General features: G+C 41.7%; 2 protein-coding genes across 3 annotated transcripts; one reads left to right on the top strand and one right to left on the bottom strand.

Moving 5' to 3' along the window:
- Positions 1-1,761: 1,761 nt before the first annotated feature.
- Positions 1,762-12,029, top strand: adm2a (adrenomedullin 2a). Of its 2 annotated transcripts, none has more exons than XM_076150559.1 (3): positions 1,762-1,848; positions 2,147-2,432; positions 8,758-12,029. In XM_076150559.1, exons 2-3 carry the CDS (start codon positions 2,335-2,337, stop codon positions 9,173-9,175), a joined length of 516 nt encoding a protein of 171 aa, XP_076006674.1. In that variant the 5' UTR covers positions 1,762-1,848; positions 2,147-2,334; the 3' UTR covers positions 9,176-12,029. The 2 variants fall into 2 exon arrangements, with proteins under 2 accessions (XP_076006674.1, XP_076006681.1); XM_076150566.1 differs by having other exon boundaries at positions 1,762-1,853.
- Positions 12,030-19,972: 7,943 nt separating this feature from the next.
- glt8d2 (glycosyltransferase 8 domain containing 2) lies at positions 19,973-25,911 on the bottom strand. The gene is made up of 10 exons (XM_076153243.1): positions 25,832-25,911; positions 23,292-23,331; positions 22,202-22,291; positions 21,822-22,035; positions 21,565-21,682; positions 21,402-21,486; positions 21,042-21,154; positions 20,747-20,913; positions 20,499-20,611; positions 19,973-20,373 (listed from the first exon to the last, which is right to left on the bottom strand). The coding sequence occupies exons 2-10, from the start codon at positions 23,308-23,310 to the stop codon at positions 20,192-20,194; spliced, it is 1,101 nt and encodes a 366-aa protein (XP_076009358.1). The 5' UTR covers positions 23,311-23,331; positions 25,832-25,911; the 3' UTR covers positions 19,973-20,191.
- Positions 25,912-26,728: the final 817 nt, after the last annotated feature.

The following is a 26,728-nucleotide window of genomic DNA, read 5'->3' as shown; positions in this document are numbered from 1 at the left end:
CGCTAATTGTCAGAATAATAGAGCGAGGGCATGACTGAGTGATCAAAACAGTCGGAAAGCCTGTGTTCAGGGCCCAGAGAGCCCCGATTCACTGGCAGCTGTCACATGCCAGCAAACTATTACGTAAACGGGGTCAAAATCAATGAAGGAGTGACCTGTTTCCACAGCAAAGTCTGAGTGATAAATGAGTTACTTAGCCTTCTTTGTGGGGACATTTTCAGTGAGGCTTAGAATCATTGCATCGTCATGTCTAAATAAACAGGTGACACGGAACAATCAACTGTCCTGCACAAAATAAATGTGAAGGACGTGATTTCTCTGATTTCAAAAGAACACATCAAATTAGCTTTACTGTACTTTTGGCATTAGTTCTTGGGAAAATGAACCCCGGCCAAAAAACTCGATTGATCTTTTCTGAAAGCATTTTAAGTTGTGAAACTACACAAGAGACTTGATGGAGGCGATCAAAGATCTTCGCTGAGCCGAGCGGTAAGATGAGAGCGGCTCGGGTGAGAAGCTGGCAACTGCCACTAACGAAGCAGTCGGAGTGAATATCCCTCAGTAACGCTTCAAATTACACGCAACACGGGCATCACATATCACATTAAGGGCAAAATCCTCAATTGCACAGCACGCAAGCTTGAGAGGAATGGTTTTAAATTACTTTTCTGTTGACAAATAACAAACAGTAGATGATTAAATTCCTCATGGAGTCTGTTTTTCCAGCCCTGGCTCTTGTTTTCATGCTTTCCTCCTGCTGGGATGTCTAGTGCATCTCTTGTGCCAGGAAAGATGTCAGCTGAGAGGCCACTGTCTGTTTTTTCTTGGAATCGAAAGTGTATTTCATGAAGGATTAGGTGTGTGGAATTGAAGTGAGTGGCTTCATCAAGTAAATCAAGCTAGACCGAAAGGAGGGGGTTTGGATATTGTGCAAAAATCTTGAGTAATGAGAAAAAAGGGATTCATCTGAGTCACTCAGCAGATGCACGTTGAGACGTGCGGCCTGACTCTTATAACTGTTGTAGCAACAACTGAAAGTTTGGGTCATTCAACAATAAAGCGTGCAAGAAACAACTTATGACACACCTCATTCACAAAGGTACAACTCCCTGATGGATCACGATATATATTATACAAAAACAACCCTAACCCTTAAAGAAGAATCGTTAGACGTGTAATTCTCCTGTATGAACCTGCATGGTGCCATATGGGCTTTATGTTGCAGAGAGGGGCTTAAAGTGTATGTTTGTGCTGCTCAATTGTTTACAGTGACCTCTGTGTAAACTTCTGAGCTATATGACAACAATATCCATGTACAGAGTTGTAATAAATCACAATTAAGTCTCAAATCTTCTTATGTAGAATAAATGTGTCCAGTCTGCATGTGACTGCACTCCACTCCCCTCGAGTTTAGAGTGACCTTTTAGTTGTAACCTCCTATGATATCACTATCCCTGTAATAGACCGGACCCTAAAATGAATTTGTGCAGCTCAGTTCTTTCTGTATTTCATGGCTGCTATTACAACACTGCAAAATTCAATTTGGTGGCTTGTAACTTTTAACATTTTGTCTACGTGTATATATATGTATATATTCTAGCTCCCACACCTTACCTGTCAGAAACAAACTTGTTTGAATGTGCCGACTAGATCAGTGAGGCACTCTAACTGAGTGTTACAGCCTTTCTACTTGGTGCTGGGAACTCCGCCCACCCGGTATTTAAACCCCGTAATGTCACCAAGCCCTCTGATTCACACTGGAGAACTTGATTCTTGACCAACACGTTTGGATTGACGGCAAAACATTTCCAAACCAAATCATTCTTCTGCCACATTATAACTGAGGAGGTAGAGTAAGTTTGTTTATTTTAATTATTAACCGTTTGTGCTTATATATTATTAATTATACTTGTAATAATAATGTATGCAATGTTTTTTTTGTTAATGTTTTTTTTTGTTTAAGTTGTATGGGGGTTTGCTTTATGCAGAAATGTGGATGTGGATTTTAGTGGGCAGACTGCCACTTCAGATTAAGTCCATGTGTTTTAAAACCGGTGCCGTAAATGAATATAGAAGCCGCAGTGATGCAATGATTGATTGCAACATCTTAACTGATCATGTATCTCTTCTTCTTCTCTTTCCAAAGCTTTTATCTGCAATCTCCTACTGCCAAGCCTGGATATTGGAGCCAAACTTCAAACTTTTTTTGGAAAGTGAAAGTTTGATACTTTTCACCTTCCCTCATTCTCTGGATTTTGGACTTCAAACCAAGGTGGTTCGGTTCCACCGCATCCTTTCCGTAGAGGGTGTGTAGAGTGAAAAGCAGTGCCGGAGATGCAGTCCCTTCTCCCGCTAACTGTGTATTGCATCAGCCTGTTTTCCCTCCAGCAGCTGGTCGCTCTGCCGGCGGAGGATCGCCCGGACACAAGCAGGTAAGAGCCGTGTTACTACTTTACAAAGGGCCGGGTTACGCTTCTGCCCTCTGATTGGCTCAATCCCCTGTTAAACATTTAAAAGTACAGGATAATCTCTCTCATGACGCCGCATTACTTTAAATATTAATACGGAGAAAAACAAACAAACACAAATGAGACCAATTTACCAGCCAGATCAACCACGACTCCATTCATTATGTGACTACTAATGATTAAATTAGCAACAGTCACTTAAGTATTTAAATTTCTAAAGCATGAACGTTGAGCTACTGTGCAGTCGGTTTCTTTGTGCTTTACACTGCCTTTGTTTGGGTTAAGAGCGCACCTCACACAACCTCGATTGAAGTTATTGCTACTTTTCATAGTTTTAAAGCGCCGGTAACTACGTTAATACACACGTTACAGGTGAACACAGGTGTCACGGTAGCTAATAAGACCCTTTACTCTGTTTTTAATCGCAGTTTGAGGTTTATCTCGGTGCGCACTTCGCTCCTGCAGACACCGACACTGAAACGCAACAGCTGGATTGGTTAGCGGGATCAATGTATGCGTGCGTGTGAGTGCCTATGTGTGTGTGTGTGTGTGTGATATCGCATCAGAAGTGCGTAAAAGTGAAAGTTCCATATTGTGTCGTAGTGCTGGGTCAAAGTGATACAATATATCACTTTGTCTCTCCTTGTGATAAGAGTTGTTCTGTGGGGACAGAACTGTTTGACAGGCGTGTTCCGTGTGTAACATGAACATAGACATGGCTGAACATTTTGAAAAGGCACTTGATTTATAAAAACAAAAGTCACCACTGAACAAAAACAAAAACCCTTTATTTATATTTCTATGTTGTAATGTTGTATGTAAATGTTGCCTGCTATCTTTGTTCCCAGCCTTGAGGTCAGAGTGACTTTATGAAACATGGCTTTATTTTTAGCTGAAGGCTCAGGTTGTTACGTGTAAAGAAGCAAATAAAGGATCATAAAGCAGTTATGAGATTGGTTTGTGTTGTTTTATTGACAGTAATGTCAGTGCCAAATTGTGTGTGTGTGTGTGTGTGTGTGTGTGTGTATAGAGTAGATGTAGCCAAATAAACCCAGATCTGACAGTTACTTCATCGACAACACTGATGTAGTGAGAGTCTCCAGTTGCACTGATTGACACCTGTACTTTTCCACCTAGTAGTTGTTGTCAATCATAATAACCAGGCATAAGCTGTCGGGCAATAGCACACGCACACACATGCACACACATGCACACACATGCACACACATGCACACACGCACACACACACACACACACACACACACACACACACACACACACACACACACACACACACAGAAACACACAATTAGTGTATCCATTTCTTTATGACAGGAAAGTTTAGTGCGATGAAATGGGTGTGTGAAGTTGCAGTGTTGAGGAGCAGTGTGGAATGTGGATCAGTCAGTGTCTGAATGCCCTCTCCTGGTGGATGTTGGGCCCACAGCTGGCATATATGTTCAGACATATAGCTGAACCAAATGGGGACTAACTAGAATATAAGAATGATTTTGCTTTTTCTGAACAAGAGGAGTGGTTTGGTCACAATTAATGGCTTAGACTAAATGGATGAAAAATTATACTTCTTTAAGCTTTCTATGGATTTCCCGTTGGAAATACAGGATTTTTTTTATCCCTTTTTGTGTCTATCTGAAAATCTAAATGTAAAATAAGAGGACTTTCAGACTCAGCATAACCTTGTAACCACTTGAAAACATAATGAGTCAGAACCTAGAGAGACTGTAGAGAAGCTTTGCGTCTTGTAATGGTGAACCAAGATGGTGCAGAGATTCAGGGAGGATCATACCATCCTCACCGGGTGGCACCATGGGCAACACTACCAGCTCTCCCCCCTGGAGCATCTGATGAGGCTGGGCTCACCACAGTCGGGGGTAGAACCCTGTGAGTCATGTCTGCACCGGCCTCAGTCTGATGATACCCTGCAATCAGATGTTGTCGTGTTCGCTAAAGGCCGACTGGATGGCGATGACATTTTTACTGTGTTTTATTGTGTGCAAATATACTGTGACCACACAATTTTCTGCCCCAGTTCCACAATCCCCCACCTTTCTCACCATTCACATCTTCCATAAATGGCCCGTCTGACTTTTATAAGGACAATAAATTCCCTCTCTGCTCTCCGCGCAATGGAGCACATCCTGTTCTTTAACATCACCGGTTGACAGGCTGATAATAACAGACATGGCTTTACATTTCTTTCCCCTTTTCGGATGCTGAGACTGCCTAACTCCGATGTCTTTCGTTCCCTCCCTGTTCTGTGTTTGTGTCCATGTTGTCCCCTTGATAAGGACCCAACAAAAATGCAGTGTAACAATGGCTGGCGGGCGCTTTTCCAAACAAGGAGAAATTGCATGTCCCTTGGATTACATGCAGCACATACCCTTCATTGTCGCTTTACATAACACATCTTGAGGTTTTCTGTATGGGAAAATAGACGGCGTCTGGAGCCAAACAACTGCTTAAATATGGCTTTCGCAGTGAAGCAGCTTTACGTTACAGATTCCAGAAGCGGGAAGCGGCTTGTTGCTGTGGGACAGGCGGCATGGAAAGCTGATTTGCGGTCAAGCTTTTGTTACTTTTAATCCTGTCTGCTCCTATTCTGTCTGGACCGGATGATGATGATGACGATTTGGAACTTGTAGCAAGAATGACCAGCATGCGTATACACTCAGTATGCATGTATGCTGTAGGTGCAGCTTTGTTGTGATGTGTTCAGGGCCTCACACATGGTGGCTTCTTGGCTGCTGAGCGACTTAACCGTGTTTGTCCTTAAGCTTAAGATGATTTACAGTCTAAACCTTGAAATGTTTAGACCTTATCATAGAACAGTACTTTCACTTTGTCACTCTGAAGTTCTCACAAGTCACTTTTAGGCTCTCAGAATGTTTGAAACCAGGATTCCCTCTACAGTAAATCACAGTATGTCCGCTCTGATGTGGGATTTCTTGTTAACATGCACAATATGAACCACATAAACAGTTGTGTGGCTCCATGGGGGGGTCAGTTTAACCACAATTGAGCTCCGATTGTTGGAGGGACGGAGGCAGCAACCCACCATGTAGAGAATTCCACTGTGGATTAATGGCTAAGGCCCAAATTCCACCCTCTACGTCATTATAGAGCAGGTTTCCACTACTGTTACAAACAGCTTAACCAGACTGGATGTGCATGTATACTATACATCTATAAGAGGGGATCATATAGGGAGAAATGGAAACAAAGAGGAGGCTTCTGAGGAGAGAGGAAACATGCAAGTTGATGCTGTGCTGGTGTTTCAGCAGCTGAGTCATAAAGTTCATACAAGTACATGCAAGTACATATAAGTACATACAAGTACATACAAGTCATAATAACAGCAGATGTGTTGTTTTAACCTGACCTCATAGCATTTCTCCCCCAAGGTCATTTAAGGTCTGTAATGAGTTTATTCTCATCTATTTTCAAATACAGTATAACATATGAATCAAATCAAATACTGCAAAAAAAAATGTTATTTTTCAGCTGCAACTGCTCACTATTTTCAACAATTCTTTTATTTTGAAAACCAGTAAGTACAAAAAACACAGCCCAGACTCCTAAATGAGAATTTGGAACCGGAACTAAATGAATAAATCAACTGATCAGCTTTTCCCAAATGTTTAAAGAGTTAGAACCCAATAATAGACACAAATGAGCCGATAAGACGATTAAGTGAGTGATTTGGAACATTCAAAAGGTTTAGGAAAGAATTGTTTGGTGTGACATCAATCACCCTTTCTTTATTCCTCCACGCTGACAACAATCTCCCCACTGTTACCCCGTGGGAGATTATAAACCAATGTGCCACATGCACTGCTGATTAAAGCAGCACACACTCAGTCTTAACCGTAATCATGTACTTTTTTCAGTAAGGGCATATAAAAGGACTGATAAAAAAAACTTATCATTAATACTGCGAGACTGTAGCTCTGCTATGTTTTGATTCCATGCCACAAAAGGTCAGTTAAGGGTGCGTGTCCTCGTATGATTAACTGTTAAATCATCAGAATCTCATTCACATTAATGCCCTTAATCTAAGTAAAGCAGAGAGAGTAACTGATTATCTGCTGAGCAACAGAAATCCTCATGGCTTTATCCTCCGTTATGCATTAATTTCTCTCAATCAGATCACAACACAGAGGAGGAAGACAAAACCAGACACTTCTGAGAGAGAAATATGTCTTGGAACAATCATAACCTGGCTACTGAGGCATCAAATCCAAATGTGAGAATATTTCCCCCAGTTTGGTAAAGCGCTGCTCCTTTAAACTCATGAGCCCAGATCTACTGAGTCAAGTCTCTTCGCTTGGCAGTCCAGGTGGGTGTGACTTGGTGATGTGGCACACCAAGCCTGTCCTGGAAATGACTCCTGCTGCTCTCTGTGGCCTGCCATTATGCAACTATTTATCCTGCCACTATTGTTGGATCAGCTGTCTGTCCACATGATGATACCAGTTTAGTCAGCACACACAGCACAGCACAGACTGTGAAGTGGAGTGAAGTGAAGTGGTTTGCTGCTTTAGAAGCCTGTGATTTCTTACATTCCATCCTTGGTGTGAGTAATGGCCGGGTAATGAAATAACACACGTCAGCGTTTCACATGTGGAGCTTAAGTCTTTGTAATGAGATAAATCATCGCCGCTGCGACTTGTGGAAAAATGTTCACAATCTGATGCTGTGGGAGACGGTGTCCCTTGATGGGAAAACCAAACATGGAAGATATATTTGCCCTGCTGTATTTAGCCCTCATGGCAAGAGGAGAGGCTATTTCTAACATTTAGCACATTTGTCAGATTTTCCAGCGGCTGCTCTGTTAAACAGCCTTTGCCTAAGTACATCTCCCCGACCTTCAGCACCGGTAATGGATTAATACTCCCCAGAGTTACAGTGGCCTGTGCAAACACGGTGGCGACAGTACAGCAAGGAGACGGGCTCAAGTTGTGAGCATCCACTGTCTTTTTCAAACAGTGAACAGATGGCGATTGGTCGGTGTTTGCTGAACGCCCTGTTCCTGCCAGTCCACCACACTGCAGAACGCCTGCATTATAAGTCAGCTCGTCTATAAAAGCGCATTGTGCTTAGGTGACAATTTGTGTCTACGTGTTGGAAGATGTGTACTCGTTTTCAGTGTGGTTTGCTAGAATTTTTGAGGAACAACTTCCCATCCATTCACTATTCCCAGAGCTTATCCCAGCTTTCACTGGGTGAGAGGCAGGAGATGCTTCTTGTTCATCCATCCATCCATCCATCCACCCATCCATCCATGCATCCATCCATCCATCCATCCATCCATCCATCCATCCAGCTATCCATCCATCCATCCTTTCACTCTTTCATCTATCCATCCTTTCATCCTTCAATCCTTCCATCCATCCATCCATCATCCATCATCCATCCATCCATCCATCCATCCATCCATCCATCCATCCATTCATTCATCCATCCATTCATCCATCTAACTACCATCCATCCATCCGTTCATCCTTTCATCCTTTCATCCATCCATCCTTTCATCCTTCAATCCTTCCATCCTTCCATCCTTCCTTCCTTCCATCCATCCATCCATTCCCATTCCCATTCCATGTACCTGCCTCTCCTGTGGAATATATAAATTAAATTCCAGAACTGAGATCATTGCAAACACATAGGTTTCCCCTTAAGTTGTGTTATTCACTTCATAGTTTTAATTGTCAAGCGTATAATAGTTCAAAGAACCTGTTGATATGCAGTATTTGTACAGTGCATGTACTCCATCACTGGGAAACTGCCGCCCAAACTAAATCCTCCTGTTTGCTGAAACCCACCGGGGCATTAAAACGCAGCGGTGTGCAGGTTTTGATTGTATAATGTAATAAGTGAGGCTGACTCAGAGCACATGTTGTTTCAGTCCCTGTAAAAAGCTATTAACCTTTATCTTGTGCATTAAGACATGAGCACGGTGTCCACATGGATGAGTAAGAGAGCAGAGAGCCACGCTGTGCTCAGACAGCAGGCCAAATGATTTGTTTATCTAATCTCTGTAAAGCAGATTGGATTTCTGCAAAATTACCATCTGCCTTTAATGCTGGTTGTTGTTATAGTTACAGTTCTGGCATGCGTGAAAGGTGAATGTTTTATCCAAAAGCAGTAGGAGCACCAATATGTTTACATGTCACAAGTATGGTAACAGGAACATTTAGAAGCTCTGAGTTGACATGTGTTTGGAATTGTGATTTAATGTTTGCCTCTCTTTGCTTTGTCCTTTTCTTAGTTCGGACTTCCTCATGATGCTGAGGCCTCAGACAGAGGAAACGGCCCTCACTCCAGGAAGCCAGGCTCATGTCGCCGCCGCCGCCGCTACGTCTTCACCAACGGGCAAATACGCAAAATGGCTGCCTGGTTTCCTCAGAGACGTGGTCAGAGGAGTGAGAGTGGCATCGCCCGGCCTGGCGTGGGCGCAACCCACCAAGACGTCGCAGCGGGTCCATCAGAGGGCGATCAGAGGCCGCCGACACACCCACTCTGGATCAAGAGGGGGTCACCACCACGGTCAGCTCATGAGAGTGGGTTGTGTGCTCGGAACCTGCCAAGTGCAAAACCTCAGCCACCGACTCTATCAGCTCATTGGACAGAGCGGCAGAGAAGACTCCTCGCCTATCAATCCCAGGAGCCCCCATAGTTACGGATGAATCGGTGGTTGATACCTCCTGGCTCCCCACAGCAAGTCTTATCTATCTAACCCTGCAGTTATTTATCTCCTAACGTATTACTGATAGTCTTAGTTAGTTTGATATAGTGCGTAACTTATATCTATCCTCAAATGGCTGTATCCCTTTGGACTTCATATCCCTTACCGCCCTGAGAACAGGGACACCCAGGTCAAGTCCAGCTCGTGTTCGGTGTCCCTCCTGACCTTTTTGACATCTTTAATCCTGCTATAGTAAGAATGAAGGCTTGTCTTCAACACCATCGAGAGGCCCAACCTTATCTCTGTGATCCTGAGCGACCTCTTCAGCGGTGGTCATCCCTCAGCTCATTGATCAAACATGGAGCCCTGTCAAAACTCATGTATTCCCAAAGATCAGTCGACACGACCCAATGAACTCTTGACCTTATTTGCCTCCCCCCCTGAAGAGAAGAATACCACCAGAACGTTTGGTGTCAGGACCAATGTTTACATTTGAGACAAGTCACAGCATTCATTCTAAAGTCAGGACCACTCGTCGACTCCAGACTGAAAAAGGAAAGAGGAGGTTCAACATTCAATATATGGAAAGGAATCTACGCTGAGTTCCCAAGGATCAGTTTCAGTGTTGAATTATGGTGACAGTTTGGCCGATACACCAGGTAGCAAAGTGAGCTGTGGAGCCATGGAGCCGCTGCTGGCATTTCCCCCTTAAGTCTGAAATATTAGCTCTTTCACGTGATTCATAAGTTCCCCTGCAAGTCATGACTAGAGGTTGACAGCGGTTTAATAAACCTGACCTAATCACTTCAGTCATATGTGCCGCCACAGCAGAGGAGGACAGAGGGGAGGGGGTCCTTAAACCTCCCTCAGCCTGCACACTCAACATGCCAGCCTTTCACACATATGCACGCATGTAGCCTTAAGATTTGCAGATATTAAATGTCATGGTGGCAACGGACCAGTCAAAACCAAAAACACCAACCGCTGACCATTTTTGGAGAAGCAAATATACATACAGAGATCTGATCTGAATGGGACTTGATGATAGTCTGAACTGACCCCAAAAGGACCCAGAGTACAGTAGAGTCAGGTTGTATGTTTTGGGTCATTATTTGCTGATATTTCTCCACACTAAAAGCAGTTTCCCCATGATAGTGTCCTCTTATGCCAAGCATGTGAACACATTGCCATGATTCTTCAGGTCAAATGGTCGGTTCCCTTTAGACTGAGTAGAACTGTTGAACATGTTCTATGTTCAAATGGATCTAAATTAGTCCTGAGAACTAAGAGCTCTGCTGTTACATTGCGGGTTTCCAATGAGAGACCACGTCAACCAAAATGTTAGGTGTAAGAGCGCCTGATTTTAAAGCTCTCAGCAAAAAATACAAGTGGCCTGAGATTTCCTTTTCTGTGTTTGCATACTAGCTGAAGTAAGTTTAGAACTTAATTTAAACGTTTAAACAGATCTATCTATCTAAACTATAAAAACCTTCGCCTCGTTCTTATTCCATTGTAACTGGCAGAGAGTGGTTGAAAGTTGCACAGTAGGAACACAGTTTAAAATGTTGTTGTGTCTTTTTTTCCAACTTTTTCTAAATCACGAGAATATCTTAGGGTTGAAATTTTAATATTCCCAAATCGCAGCGGTAAACTCATCAAATTCCTGGTAATACTTGACATGATTGATACCAGTGCTCTTTCTATCATATGAGATGGTACTCTGATTCATCTTGATGTGTGTTCTTATTTCTTTCTTTTGACTTGGTATTATTAATCAATAATACCATTTTGTTTCTTCTTGTTATAGCCTGTTGTAACCCCGCCCCCTGCCTCCTCTCTCTCACTGTCTGCCTGCCTGTAATCATGGAGGCCTGGGGGGCCACAGGACAGTAATCGCTTGGTCTTTAGTCTTAAATCTAAAATGTTCAAAGGCTTGCTGAGGTGAAACATGCCATTCTCTCTGCTGTAACGGAGCTAATCAATGTCTCGTGACAGATCATTAAAGGCTTTTCAAAATGCTGAAAACCCTGGTTGATCTCTCTACTTATTTTTTTAAAAATGCACCTTTACACACATATTACACCAAACGGTGTGTGTGTATTTGTGTTTGACCTGCTGTACACAGTGTATCAGGACACTTATCTCCTGTGTTTATTCTGTCCTCTTGACTTCCCATTTTGCACACAGTGTGTTTTGGTTGTGACGTCACTCGGACGCAGACGCGGCGTCACTGGAGAGTGTCAGCCGTCGCTCTGTAGCGCCATAATCTCTGCATTACTGCGTGAGCAAACTGTGTACAACTGCTGACTGCTAATACCTCCACATTTGTATCAAGAGAAACATATTGTCTCAGCTCCCTACTGCAAAGAGAGACGGGGATGTCTGCACGGAATGGCGTGCATAGTGAACGTGTAAAATGTCTTCATGTGTTTCCTGGTGTCTCTCTTGCCAAGTTTGTTTTCCATTTGTCAGATGAACTCCTTTAGGGTGACAGGAAAGCACTTTAATGTAAAACATCTGTGTTGTTAGTGTCTCACAACTTGAATTTCAGTCGTTGTAATGAATGTGTGAATGCGGATGAGGTTCCTTTTATATATGTTGCATTTGTTGAGGTGAACGTGTTTGTGTCGATGTTGGTGCACTCCATGTGGCGTCAGGATGATTGTGAACATTTTGTGCACCAGTGAATATAAATATATATATATAAATATACTGTATATTTAGCCGAACTATTTAAAAAAAGTTGTTTATTTAAGTTATCTTTGTATAAGTTATATATTTGTTCATATCTGTATGTCATCAAACCATTAAACATGACTTTATGGTAGGAAAAGGAAAAGTCGTCTTATCCGTTACTGTTTGAAAAATGTCCTCCATTCTGTAAAATAAAGAACTACACTGTAGAGCGATGGAGTATAGAGTATGATTTGAGTGTGTGTGCATGTGTGTATGACATCAACCGGGACTACAACTTCTTCTATGACAGTACTTGTTCCTGAAAGAGAGTACATTGTGTAAGGGACAGGAGAGGAGGAGACGCTGTGTCTTGGTGTCCTGTATCTCCTTTTTGGGTTTTAGATCTACACAGTAAGCAGGACATGGATTCCAATGTTCCTATATGAGTCATCGTTAAGATTGTGTATTGTGTATTTTTCCATACTTCATGGAAAAAAACATTTTGGTCCATTTGGGATGAGTCACCTTGGCACTTCTATTCCTCCATTTTAAGCAGACCTCAAATATGATGTAATTCTGTACAGACCTTTATCTCATAGATTTGATCCTCCTTCATGGTTGTGTGACATTGACCTTGACAATGGTGCCCACTGGAGTCAATCATTATAAGTCTGAATAACAAAACTAACAAAGCAGAGGAGCTGAGGGGAAACCGTTTATGAAATACCATGAAAGTCACGTTTGTGATGATGGTTGTGTGAGCGAATGGAGTCAATAAATAACAGGGGGGGTTTGGTGGACAAGCAGAAGAGGTATTGGCAGTATTAGCAGCTGGAAGGAAGGATGAAAGAGGGAGGAAGAAGAGGTAGAGGAGGAGAGATATCATCACAAATGTATTTCATCACTGAGCAGAATCAGGCAGTATGACATTTCCCTCCAAGCTCTCCTTTAGTGGCTTCACTGTTTAACCTCATAACATAAACATATATGTAATATTTATTTAATAGACATTCCATCCAACCTTTGCCTCCATTAAACTTTAAACTTTTACCTCCAGTGTTTCTGAGAAATGCTCAGGGACAGATCAGTTCAGTTCAGGTCAAAGTTAAAGTCATGGTGGCAGTTCCTCAGTGTGTCAGTGTGTCTGCGGCGTGTCATCAGTCTGGGCTCTAAACCAAGAAAAAAAAGGAAAAAAGCCGAATCATTTCACGAGACAGTATCCACAGCAAGCAGGCCACTTTAATCTGTCACATAGTTTCGACGCCCTGGGCCATGGTGCTGAGATAAGCATGGTGCTCAAGTCACAATGTTGTGGCAGTAAATAAATATATATAGTTTAGCATAAAAACAGTAAATATAAATATAATGAAATTACTTTAACCCTTGATACTGCCAATGTCAGTGGGTCAATCTGCATAAATTGTAAAAATGTGAACATCCTGTATTTTTGTGCATTTTAAGTCACGATATTGTGAAACGAGTGTGTGAAATTTGCACAAAAAATACGGATAAAACCAATCCAGTCGGAAGTTTTTTAGAAACATGTTCAACGCTATGACCTTATTCTACCTTCTTACCTTGATTGTTTATTTTCATTGGCCAGGCTATGCTTGAATTGTCCAAACATGCAATATGAAGGCAACAATTGCAATGATGTGGTAATGATACTGTATGTTTCCATTCTCCTTCACTGGTGGAAGTGACCGGCTGGGGTTATCCGGCTCACTGGGCAGCATCCACCTTAAAACCGGAACACGACAATGAGTAATCAGGGCAGAGAAGCTGGAAAGAGGCAGAATGGGACTGGATCAAAGCAGGTAGGGTGACCAGGGACCAGGGGACGGGAGGGTGGCTTAGTAAGGAGACAGTGCTTACGTATTTAGGCTCATTTATCTTGCTGTAAACTTGCTGAATGCCTGCCTAATCTAACCATCATTCACTCTGAAATGAAAATGAAAGTTTTGTTAGGTCAAACGCCTGGAGATAGAGGACAATTTCTAACCGACATTAGGGTAGCTGCTGCAGGATGACAGATCTGGTTCGTGTTGATTCATAGAGCAAAAGAACAGACAGATACACACCTCTGGCAGTAAAAATGTTCCATAGCATTCCATGGAATGTGAACCCACAAACATAGAATATACTTAGTGTAAATCAAAGATTTGTCAGGCACTCGACTCATTGGCTACTAGAGTAGAGTTAGAGTTTGGAGTTTTACAGATTTGACTTGGAGGTAAGATACCAGTCAACATGCAAATTCATTTCATGTTAAAGTGGAAATAACATGGGGCTCTGTAGCTGTCATGGCTAAATCAACAGAACAGCAGGTCACAGTCATGGTCAAAGTCAACAAGTTTTCTTTAATGACGTGGAGTCCACTTGGACACACTGCACCCTTAGGAGAGCTTGGAGGACTCTGACACCAACATACACACAATTCTCCTTTATTTGCTAAAAAAGTTAGTGTTTATTTGATTAATCAATGGCAAAATTGATAAGTAAAAACAGATGATCCATACTTCTACCATGTGGTGGGACAGCAGCGATTGTCCGTGCGTGATAATAAGGTAAACAGATAAAAGGCAGACCTGGTCCTCTCCTCACACACCTGTCCTTTGGCTCCCTCACTGTCATAACATTTACATTCTTACGCATGTCACTGCTAACAGTTATACAACCACAGCACACCTCCATATCTCTGGAACACATGACCAGGCTCAGACTTTAGATCAAAACACATTTCACCTTTGTGATGTGTGATGGCAAAGAGACGTATTTCTTGGAATACCAGAAGGTCAGAAGGTTATCAGGTTTGTTACCGTGTGCCTTGGTCAAGGGCGATGGCTTCTGCTGCTGCAAAAACATCACATCTCTCTCAATCTCTTTTATCTACCTTTGTTGAACACACTTATTGTAAGTCGCTTTGGATAAAAGCGTCTGCTAAATGACCGTAATGTAATGTAATGTAATGTAATCTCCAACTTAACATAGGAAACTCCTACTGCATACTTCTCCCATTCATATTCCACCGTTTTGCTTCAAATGGAATTGATCTCTGATGCTTCAACAAAAAAAAGTGAGTTTATTTTGTGCCCTGGTGTTGGTAGAACAATGACGCCCTTCTCAATGCATCACATGTCTCCAAGCGAACATGCTCACTACCTGAAAAATGTCATAGTGAATGTTCATTAGAATGTAAAAGAGCCTTCCCTCTGGGAGATGGAGTGCATTGTTAATTCAGCAGTGTATGCAGTACACTTTGTAACGTCCCCAACAGTTATCAGTAAAAAAATTCATGCAAGCCACTCCAGATAAGAAGTTGAGTGTGTGTTGAGTATCATTTTGTCTACGATTGCCTGATCAATGAGGACGAGACTACAGCTTGTTAGTCAGTCAGTTATGGACTGTTCAGTGTGTCAGTGGATAACAGCAGTTGATGTCAATAAAAACATCATAGATTGGGTTCAAGGCTTTGGGATGCACTGCTCCTGCTCACACTTGTGTGCTTTCACCAGCATTGATAAGCCGTGAAGCCAACACATACGGTTGTGAATATGTGTCGCAATATCTTTTGTGCGACTGACGTTATTCGTTTATTTGCACATTAGCTGCATTCATTTGAGATAAGAGATTTTAAGAAGAGAAGTAAATCCAAACATATATGGCATTCTTAGTGCAGATCTTGGTCACTGCCTTTTCAATGAATTTCTTCAAGAACCCTCATTGTTTAGAGCTACTGAATGCTTTCTGTTCAAGCATATACTGTATGAACTTTGTTTGTATAGTTGAGCATTTCTGTAATCAAACCCCATTGTATATGTACTGGAAATATGTCAGTGTGTTGTCACGTCATCCACACTGTTTTATTTATCTGCCACCACAGAGTCATGAACTGAGGCCAGAAATCCAAACATTACAATGTCAATATTAGTTTTTCCAATGTCCCATGGGAGATTTTTGGCATGGCACCTTTTATTCTCCTTGATCTCATTTTTAAAGTTAAACTGACTTGTCCAGTGCTTCATACTGCTTCAAACAGAATGGGGGAAATACTTAATTTGTACTCCAAAAATAAACTTAAACATCATATACAACACAAAAGAACCGCTGATGCATGGTGCTAACATTAATAAGTTATAGTTATAGTTACAAGTCAACAAAGACAAGATAATGTCGACAGGATGAATTGCAAAGCTGGAACACCTACTTCTCGTTCAGAGGCAATTAATCAACCCATGGAATTGTTTATCTCTTCTTTCAGGAATAATGTTCAGTCATCTTGTGTCTGGTTGAGATGGGAATATTGAGTCACCACCTTCAATGTGTCAAGTCTACCTGGAAGAGGAGGGATGGCAGCGAGTGAAAGGAGAATGAGTTCACTCTCTGTGCCCTTGGTGAGCCACAGTGCAATTACACTGATCCGTGCCAAACTGCAGAGAGTGTGTTTTGAGAAATCCTTCAGTGGATGCTTGTGGGCACACTAAAGACAATGTAAATAGACACACACTAGGATTCAGGTTGTCACTTCAAATTCTCTTTGATTGTGTACAGAGGTAGACCAGACTCAAACTGTCATCACACACCATTATAGCCAACAGATGTATATTCGCTGCTGTAAGACTTTAGTAAAACATGGTGATCCCTCCGATGATGTCTTGGATGCTTCTGGAAATAAATACGGGATTCTTAGCACATCACACATTCCCTCTGCGGGCAAAGCTGAGACAGCTCAGGTTAGGAAAAGCCAGACATGACACCGCAATCACATGTTCTGTCAAACAGTCTCCATACACTCAGAGCCTCAGGGGGCAACAGTCTGCCCCAGATTCATGCAGCCGGGGAGTGATTGACTGTAATAGCTTGGTGTAAATTTAGCCATTCTGTCGTTTCACAGGTCTTCCGGGTCAGACGGGCCACGGCAGTTTAAGGTTATATATTACATGCCACCGAAATAGCTTCATTGCATAACATTTAATGGGGAAGGTTGAAAAAATATATAGGTTAGAGACATGAGAACGTGGTTGATGGTTGCCCACAGTAGAATGTGGGTGTGTGACGTGAAGCGTGTGATGCTAAAAATGATTGATTTTCAAGGATTACTTCTTTACGCATGACTTTAAAGTGACTTGTGGTCATTTAAAGTCAAAATGAATGCAATTACAGTTCACCCAGTGCATACCCCTGCCAAGGCCGGACATGATGTTGATGTGGTGGGTTAAAAAATAAAATAAAATACAGATGATAACAGAAACTGGTATTAACAACATATTTGAAGAAGAATGTTTTAAATCCAGCGTGGATCTGGATCTGCACAAAAAATCTTCCCTCAGTCCAACCTTCCGAGACGTTCCATCACTTTTTGATTAATTCTGCTAAAGTAAAACAATCCAAGCAACAGATGTGGGTAAGAAAATGTGCAGCTTATTCTGTTGTAGAAGCTGTTGAGTGTTACATTTTCGCCGGCACAGATTGCTCCAACTTCTCCATTAGCAAGTCTGTTACCAAGATGTGCAGTATGAAATGTTACAAATGACCCAACTCATTACTTTTGTTATTTGTTGGAATCTATTAGGATTTCACTAACTGCTTTTTATTAATGTGAGAGAGTCCACACATCTGACATTTTGAAGGTCATGCAGTTTAGTCTAAGTGTGTGTTTGTGTCTACACTGCATTATTAGTATTAAAGAGGACATTAAAGCAGAGCAGAGAAACTAATTTGTGGAAAACCAGTCATGCGGTGGGTGACGTCACAAATTACCGTCTGCAGGAGCCAAAGGTAAACGTGACTACTCAGCATGCTCCATAGGTTCTCACACAGACTCTCACACACGCCCATAGCCACACCTACACACACACACACAAAATACAAATGCTAAGTTAATAGTTCTTTCAAGCATGAATGTGGCATTATTATCTCTAACTCCTCCACCCAGCTATCTATCACGCTACAACTACACACATTCACACACACACACACACATACACAAACACACAGAGGTACACACTCACACCCACACACACTCACACACAGCCTCTGATCCTCCTGTCCTGAATGCCAGCTGTGAGCAGCATACGTGCAAACTCGCACACAGCCACAGGCAACTCACTTTTTCTCCCCACTGGATAGCAATGCCAACATGACTGGAGCCTGCTGCCTTATGGCACTAAACTGTGACTTGTGTAATATCGAATATGTCATTAGTTGGTTATGCATCATAACTGGGTCATTCAGTTCAAATTAGTTCATTTTTTGCAGTGAATAGCGGTTCAGTTTAGAGTTCAGTCAAATACACTTTCACGATATAGAATTAGCAATAGTAGAAAAGCACTCTTATAACTTACACAGAAAATGGATATTTATGTGCTCAATACTAAATGGAATTCCAGGATAATAATGCAAAAAGAAAAAAGTCAATGACCTCAAAATGATATATAGTTACCTTCCACCTAAGAGAATAAGATTTGTCCCTGTGACGACCCAGAGTGCAGAGTTTAACAAATACAGGTTTTCACATATTATTAGGTCAACGGCCCTGCAATCTTATCAAAGGCAGAGAGTGAAAATAGGGTCAAGAGTTTCAGTCATGACACAGATCAGCTCAGAGAGGAGCAGGGGCATCGGTGTACGTGAACGTCCCGGTATCTCTACCACACTGTCCCAGCACAGGCCTGTGTGCTAATCTGCATGCAGGACAGAGCAGACTGGGCGCTCTTTGAGCTCTACTTCACCATATATAACCCATATTTAGTATTCTTTTATGATTTGTTTTATCCTTTCCCATCATGTACCATAGAGTTCACAATCCAGATGTGTATGAATGAACACCTTCCATGCTTCCGTGAGCAAATACGGCAAATATTCCCTCTCTCTACTGATTGGCCAGCTGTGCAAGGCTTGAACTGGCGACACCCACAGACTGCAGAACATGAGATGCATTCCAAAGCTCTCATTTGATTGGTCCTCACTGCTCAGCCCTCATTCCTTGCGTGACCTGGATCTATTCTGCGACGTGTGGGTGCAATTATTTCTGCTCGTTTGCAGCTCATAAGACATATCACAGGTACATGCACCAAATGCCACACAGTTTGAGAACCACAATGTTAAAGTGATCACAACGTTTGATTTTAAAACAGGACCCTAAGCAGTAGCTCAAGCTCACAACTTTAAACTACTTATATTTTATCTTTTGGACCCAATGCAGATCCAGTCCAGTGTCCCATTACGTTTTTTGGGAAGGCTACAGATCGTTTAAACTTGCTCTGGCATCCTGACAAAACCAACTGTAGGCGTCCCGCAACACCCTGACTTTGAACTTTGACCTCCCAATGACGTAAAATAACACACACCACAGACGCTCTGATGTCTCTGTCACCAGCTTCCAACATCGAAAACACCCTCATCCGATTCCAAGTGGGGTGAAGAGGAGTGATGGTATGAACACACTCTACACACTGAACAAACAGGCAGCTTGTTACCTGTGACCTTAATCCTAGATTAGTAAATGGCCGCTCCAACAATGACAAACACTGAAATAAGATCTTTCCTGAAATATGATCCATGACAATGACACTATTTCCTTTTTAGAATGTACATATAATGTGTCAAAATACTGAATGCTCAGGAGACAAATGCATCTTTAATATGAAATTCATTGTGGTTATTAAGGTATCAAATTCAGGGATACGAATTATTGCCTCCATTAGAAAGCAAAAGACATCTGTGTGTGTGTGTGTGTGTGTGTGTGTGTGTGTGTGTGTGTGTGTGTGTGTTATTTATGTTATTTCTAGCTGGGAATTTATTCGCCACATCGTCTCTAAACCTATTAAGACAACAGCGACCTCCGGCGTCTAATTTGAGACATTACATGATGAATGTACGGCGCATTTCACTAAAGAAAATTTGAAATTTATACTGTAGTCTAAAGTATGTGATTGTTGTTCAAAATAACGGCATTTCCGTGTCTACAGCAAAAAAAACTAACAAAACTTACCTAAAAATATTTGCTGCAGCGGTGTTCCAGTGTTCTGTTAAAGGCCCCAAAGGAGACCTTTGTTTTTTCTGTTTCTGTAATCTTTATTCTGTAAATCCACAGACCATTGGTTTACGTTCACAGACCATTTAGGTTTACATGGAAACACACACAAGCAGAAAGATGCAGAAGTCCTTCCTGTGTACAGTTTAACTAAACTAGTAACTCTGAAAGAATTCTCAAATGGAATTCTCTTATCTTTCACAGATGTTTCACCAAAACTCACTTATTTTAGCCAACATTAGTATCACATTTTATATATTTAGGACATCATTTAAACCCAAGACACTTCCTCTGACACTCTCTGCCTCAGCTTTTGCCTGCGGCGGGTCGCATCAAGGAGAACCTTCCAGTAGGGTCTGGGACAAACCACTTCTCCCACCGGTCCAGGTGCACGCTGGGGTAGTTCCAGGGTTTGAAGTGACCGTTCCAGTGCAGCAGGTGTGCCTCCTGCAGGATACTCTCAGAATAGCGGGCATCAGGACCCCAGCCTGGATAGACAGGAAAGGTCAACCTTATTTAACACATTTTGGTTTTTGATATTGCCTCATTGATGGTCCAAGCTGCACAATGTCTTTTCTTTCATCCCTTCTATTTCCCAACCTCAATGTTTTACCTAAGTGTCTGATATGCCACAGCGGGTCCAGAGTTGTGTATTTTTCATGAAACACAATCAGCATGGGTGGAGTCACGACACCGCCTCCCATCGCGCTGCTGTATATGTTATGCCTGCAGGACGGGACAGGATACAACACATGTGTGCGTGCTTATTCTAGCTGAATAATTTCAAGGAAAGCAGGAGATGAGCAGGCGATGTGGTTTGATAATGATGAGTTCAAGCATCACACGGCCAGAAAAACTGACCTGAAGTTCTCCTCCATCCATTTCTCCAGCTGTTTTGTGATCTTTTGTTTCTTCCACTCGCCGATATCTGCCACAAACACCCCGGGGTTGAATGAGCAGTCCCTCGGGTTGATGCCCAGGTCTCGAACCTCCTGTCTTCTGTAGTCCAGGAAGCCCATATAGGTTGTCTAAGGGGAGGAACCATAGGCAGCAAATTTGTTCCCTGGAACATCTTAATTACTACGAAGATGCATGGCACATATAAGGCACCTTGCAAGAACCTATATGCATGGAAGAAATACAAAGAAGAATCCACCTGCATGCCGATGCTGCGCACCACATCATGTGTGGAAGGCAGATCACAGTCTGTTGCAAATGCTGCAGCATGGCCTGGCTTCAGTTTGATACTAAACAGGTCCTTGATGTCACCTGGAACGCATGCACAGCTTTAGGTGAGATAATACAGTGTATAAGCATTCATACCTGATATAGAACAACAAATATCACCATAAAAAGTCTTGAGAGTGAGATTCACTAGATTAATAAGAAAGCAGAACCATTGCATTTTTGGCCAGTGGAGTGTGTAGTTTCCCAGTAAAGAAGAAATTAACATCCCTTAATGCCAACCATTTCAATAGGACCCTATTATATACTGGAGCACTTCTAACTCTCTTACCCTGCACAATGATATCATCGTCTAAGTATATCACCCTCTTGTGGTTGATGTCAAGCAGAGGCAAGTAAAAGCGCACAAAGTTGAGCTGCAAAACAGACATCAGGTTATTTCACGTTCAGATGAAAACATTGAATGGATGGATTGCGTCGCTACACGAACTCACTGGATGGAGCAGATCAGGTCGAGATGAATCTGGCTTCACTTTCCCTTTCAGCACCATCGGGTTAAATTCCAATATCTTGTACTTGATGTTTTTCAGCTTAGTCCTCTTTATGTACTCCCTGATAACGTGCACAGAAAGTGAGATTTGGTCTTAAAGGAAGCTCCGATTGTATGACTGGAGACATCTTGGGTGGAGGGGAAGAAGCAAATGGATCCCATCGCATTTCTACAATAAAATGATGTACTGTGGAGACAAACCTTGTCATCTTGACGGCGTCACGAAGAGTGACGATGTAAAAGAACACACTGGCGTCCGTATTGCTGTGGATACTGTTGATGGTTGCCATGGCTGCACCCATACGCTCCTCCGATGCACAAATGAGAACCGGGACAACGTTGTCATCCTCTGAGACTGGACCTGTGTCAGCTTCTCGTGCACCCACAGGGGTCTTCCTGTGATCTGATAGGATAGCTAACCCCCACAACCTGAAATTACATTTTTTTGCTCGGAAAGAGAAGTTATCCAAACCAAAATTAATACATTTAGTGACAATGACATGTCATTTATAATGTTTATGTTAATCTTTTTCACACAATCTCCTTTGTGCTTAGCAAGCATGTTTTGGGGGAGGATTTACCTGAGAATTTGGGCTGAGTAGCTCTGAGCAGTGAACTGTGCAGGAGGCGAAACACCATCAGCAGCAGCAGAAGCAGGAGGACCCGATTAACTGAAACACAGGAAAGGACACATGATGGATACGGTAGCAGAGAGCAAACAGGAGACGTCACAGAAGTTTTTGGAGATGATGCTTATCTGATAAAAACACAACACGTGTAGTTCATTTGTGCCATATAGACTTATTATTGATAAAATGCTTCTACTTGTTGGACATGGACAAGGTAGTCTACATTTCATGGCCAGTGGAAAATGAAACAGGGTAAATAATGATCCCCAGTGACTTATCAATAGTTTGATACTGCTACTGTGTTTTCTCAAGAATTTGTCTTACCAAACATCACCATAAAAGGTATGAAAACACACCATTCTCCATGAATGGCACTGTGGTACAAACTGTCATTTTCTAAATTCCTGCAGATGCAACTTTATACGATTTAATCTTGCATCCGTGGTGATAGAAACTTTAGATTTAATCTACAGCCTAAACCACCTGTCTGTCAGCCCAGAGTGGAGGAGGAGGAGGAGGAGAAGGAGGGAGGAAATCAAATCCCCATGGCTGCTCATTTATGTGCCATAAGTCACTCACACTAAGAGGTACATTTTCTACCCAAAAAGGACTCTGCAAACATTGGTAGAGTGAAAACCCATTATTATAATTATAATCCATTTGAGCACAAAAACTGAATCAAACTCTAATGTAAATGTTGTTCAGTTCAGACTTTGACGACTCACACACTCGACATGAGGTCATGAGATTTCACTCTGGTTACCTCATCCCTTGCCCATCCCCCGATTAACACACACACACACACACACACACACACACACCCTGACATAAACACACACACACACACACACACAAACACACACACACATGTTTGTGAATGAATGCATTCCAGTGCCTCCCTAGAGTGCCATTCAGGGTGGGGGGCATGTTTTGCAACACCATTACTACACTCTATTATCACAAAGCACTCAATGTAAGGCAGATATGAACATAGCAACCAAAAACCTCCAAATATATCAAAACTAAATGTATTCTGACTTACTTTTTCTCAGTAGACCCATGTTTCATGTTTACAGCAACATCTGCAGACACACACAAAAGACAGATTGATGAAGTTTCCTTTTAGATATACAGAGGATGAATGTTTTGTGGGTTATGGGATCAATCTGTTCCCTCAGAGCAAACACTGACACCAGGCCATGCAGCTGCAGCAGCCAAGAAGTAAACCTTTATGGTCACCATGTCAGCAGAGCTCACATGTTTTTGCACAACTGTAAAAAAAACATACAAGGTCATCAGGGCCGTGTGTGTGGCTGTAATAACTGTCAGTCTTAGCTTCGGTTATACTTCCACTTCTTCAAGTGGGGTCATGTTTACTTTGTTCATGAGGGAGTAGAGTTCACATGATGTGACTTGGGCTGATACTTTTCAAAATTATGGTAACCTGGAAAATGGTTCTTGTCCTTCCTTGTCTCTTGCACGAGTGACTCCTGGGGAGCCTGCACAGGGAGGGCTGCAGGACCTGGGGACCAAAGTGTGACTCGCCTACTACAATCACATAGCATGTGATCAGTGCACAGGTGTGGATTTGCACACATAGTTTTTATTTACAAAAGCCACCTAAACAAGGATCGTTTGCAACTCATGAACACTTTTGAAGGAAGAGCTGTGGAGCTCAACTGTAGATATCTGGACCTTGTTGTCAGCTGTCTGACTCTGAAATGAGCGCGGAATTTGAGCCTCAAAACAGCGAGTTTAACAAGGAATCCTGCATATGTAACTTTGTGAATTATGTGATATTGATTCAGGAAAATACTTACAGGATCCTGTAAAATGGAGTATTTATTTATTTTCTTATGTTGTTTTCTTTCTTTTTTGTGGTTTGAAACAGGATGTTTGAGGAGGACATAAAGGTTTTGAGCAATTTGACAGTTAGCTATTATATTATTTACTATTCCACAATGCATCTGAATACTCTGAATAGTAATTTCAAGTCCCAACTTAATGAATGAGTATCGACATTCCTTTAGTTTCAATAAAATGACATTTTGAGATACTCTAATACCCTAACACTTGACATTTAACATAACTAACATCTAAGGTAACAAGACAACAATCACTCTTTGTTATGTGACCTGATTTCCTGTGGTGAAGTTGCTGCCAAAGAGGGACTTAGTGACATATGGTCCAACAAAACCCTTCTTCCCTCTGGTGGCATTCTGTCATAAAATGTTAGTGAGAATGCAATATTGTTGTGGTGGATGTTATTATCCTGTCTTCCTGTTGGACCTCAGCACAGCATATGTTTACCCTCTGGCTTTTTAGACTTAGAGTACAAATGCAGCAAGAACAAATAAATACAACCCCACCTGTTTTGTATGTCCATGATTAGGAATCACTAGAAAACAGCCCAAATTAATGTATCGCATTAAACACTGTCTGTTTGTTTTTTTATATATATCTGCAATTTCCAACAAACCCATATCATGAGGAGGAGACCCAGTCGGTGTCATGCATGTGTTTCTGCTTTGTTTGTCAGCGTTAAGAGTGATTCAGCACATGTGGGACTGATTTGTTTGAGACACGCTCCTTCCCAAGATACTGTCACTGGCTTCGTTAAGTTATCTACTCACAACAAAAAAAGCTCTTTCATCATAAATGCCAATAAACTCATCTATCCTCTCATCTTAATGTCTTTCCAGTCACACTTACAAGGTTTCTGCAGGTTTTTAGTAAATAAGTCCTTTTTTCTGTTCTTTATTTTAGAGCAGTTGTCAGATAAACTGCAGTGTATATCACTCAACAGTTTCTTTTACATTATTTTCCTCTAACTGAGCGTTAAGAACTATATTCTGCTTCTACTATTTCTATGAGTTGCTATGCACAATGTTGGATTTAGTCCAGTATAAAGCAGAGGGAGCGGTATCTCTAGGTTCTCCGGTAACTCCTCCTATAGCTGTGTGTGTGTGTGTGTGCGTGCGTGTGTGTGTGTGTGTGTGTGTGTGTGTGTGTGTGTGTGTGTGTGTGTGTGTGTGTGTGTGTGTGTGTGTGTGTGTGTGTGTGTATGTGTGGCGGGTGGGGGTAAGGGGTCCAGAGCAGTCCGTACACTGCAAGAAGTCTCCAAAGATTTTTAGGATAGTACTCATGTTCAGTCTTTAAACTCTTAATCATTTCCAGAGAGAGGACAGTTGTGTCAGTGCAGCATGGACATTTCACTGATTTACAGAACAGTTTCACTCTTTTGGGGGGGGATTCTATGAAAAAAGTTTAAAAATCATCCAAAAAGAAAGAATCACTCCTCTGGTAGGAAACACATTGTGTCAATTTTCTTGATAAACAAAATAGAAGTGAGATCAATTTCTTCATTTTCAAGTCTACATTTTAAGTTTAAAAAGTAGCTTTAAGTTAAGCTTTAGGTAGTCACTTTTTAACTTTAAAAAGTAGGCAGTTTTCAAAGATGGACATTTTTTGCAGTGTTGTAGGACAAAAAGTTCTCTGGCAGTTTCCCTAATGAGGTAAGAAGTTTGAAAACCAAGCGCACAATAGATATTCATGCACAAGTATGAGAAAGAGTGGACTCACCAGACAGGGGGGAGAAAGTGCTCAGTCACATTTGTGATGTTCATATTGTCCATGCTGCTGTTCAAACTGTGAGGACTGAGACTCTCCAACAATCCCTCTCTTCTCCTCTCCCACCTTCTTTTCTTCTCCCACCCTCCAGATGTGACTCATCTTGTTCACCAGCGCTGCGGTTCCATTCGGTCTAGTCGACAAAAAGGAGATTTGCTTCACCCCATTTTATGAATCCTGGAGCTTATACGATATTATGATGGTATGATATGAAATGATGACTGTATATGAACAACCAAGTTTGCTTTTGGCCACTTTGTGAGAAATAATCAAAAACTATAGTCATGTGTGAGAATGACACACAGCTATACATGTTCTTCATGTAGTAAATTCCCTATGACAGTTTGTTAGGGCCACTAATAGAAAAATAAATTAAAAGTAGAGATTTTAAGAGTTATGTCGTCGTCTGTGGAGTCTTAGCAGGGACATTGATACTTGATTGGTCCTAACCAGTTAAATCCTGGGAACCCTCCCTAGTCTAAACTGAAGAAGCCTTTCAGTTGAGATGCGTCTTCACGCCTTTGCCAGCAAGTCCATTAGATAAGATTAACTTTCCTTGGAACCATTATGGTGTTTTTGTTTTAGTACTGTGCTTAGATTTACTGTTTTATTTGAATTCTCGAGATAACATGTCAAATGTTGCCTCTAAACTGTCTTTTTTAAATATAAAAGTGGCCCGAAAACCAGTTAAGTTTAGTGTCTCTCGAAGTTTATTGCATTTGAATGCAACAACTATAGTACCCATAAATCCTCAATGTTTATCCCTTAGTCACAATGTTGCTCGATTTTAACACAAAAGCAAAACGTATTACAAGTTATTGCAAGTATTCAGCTCTTTGTTACATCTGT

The sequence above is a fragment of the Genypterus blacodes genome, unplaced genomic scaffold, assembly GCF_046128005.1.
Source record: "Genypterus blacodes isolate CSIRO-AG114 ecotype Tasmania unplaced genomic scaffold, CSIRO-AGI_Gbla_v1 ptg000007l_1, whole genome shotgun sequence".
Classification (NCBI taxonomy): domain Eukaryota; kingdom Metazoa; phylum Chordata; class Actinopteri; order Ophidiiformes; family Ophidiidae; genus Genypterus; species Genypterus blacodes.
This window is presented reverse-complemented; position numbering and strand designations above follow the sequence as displayed.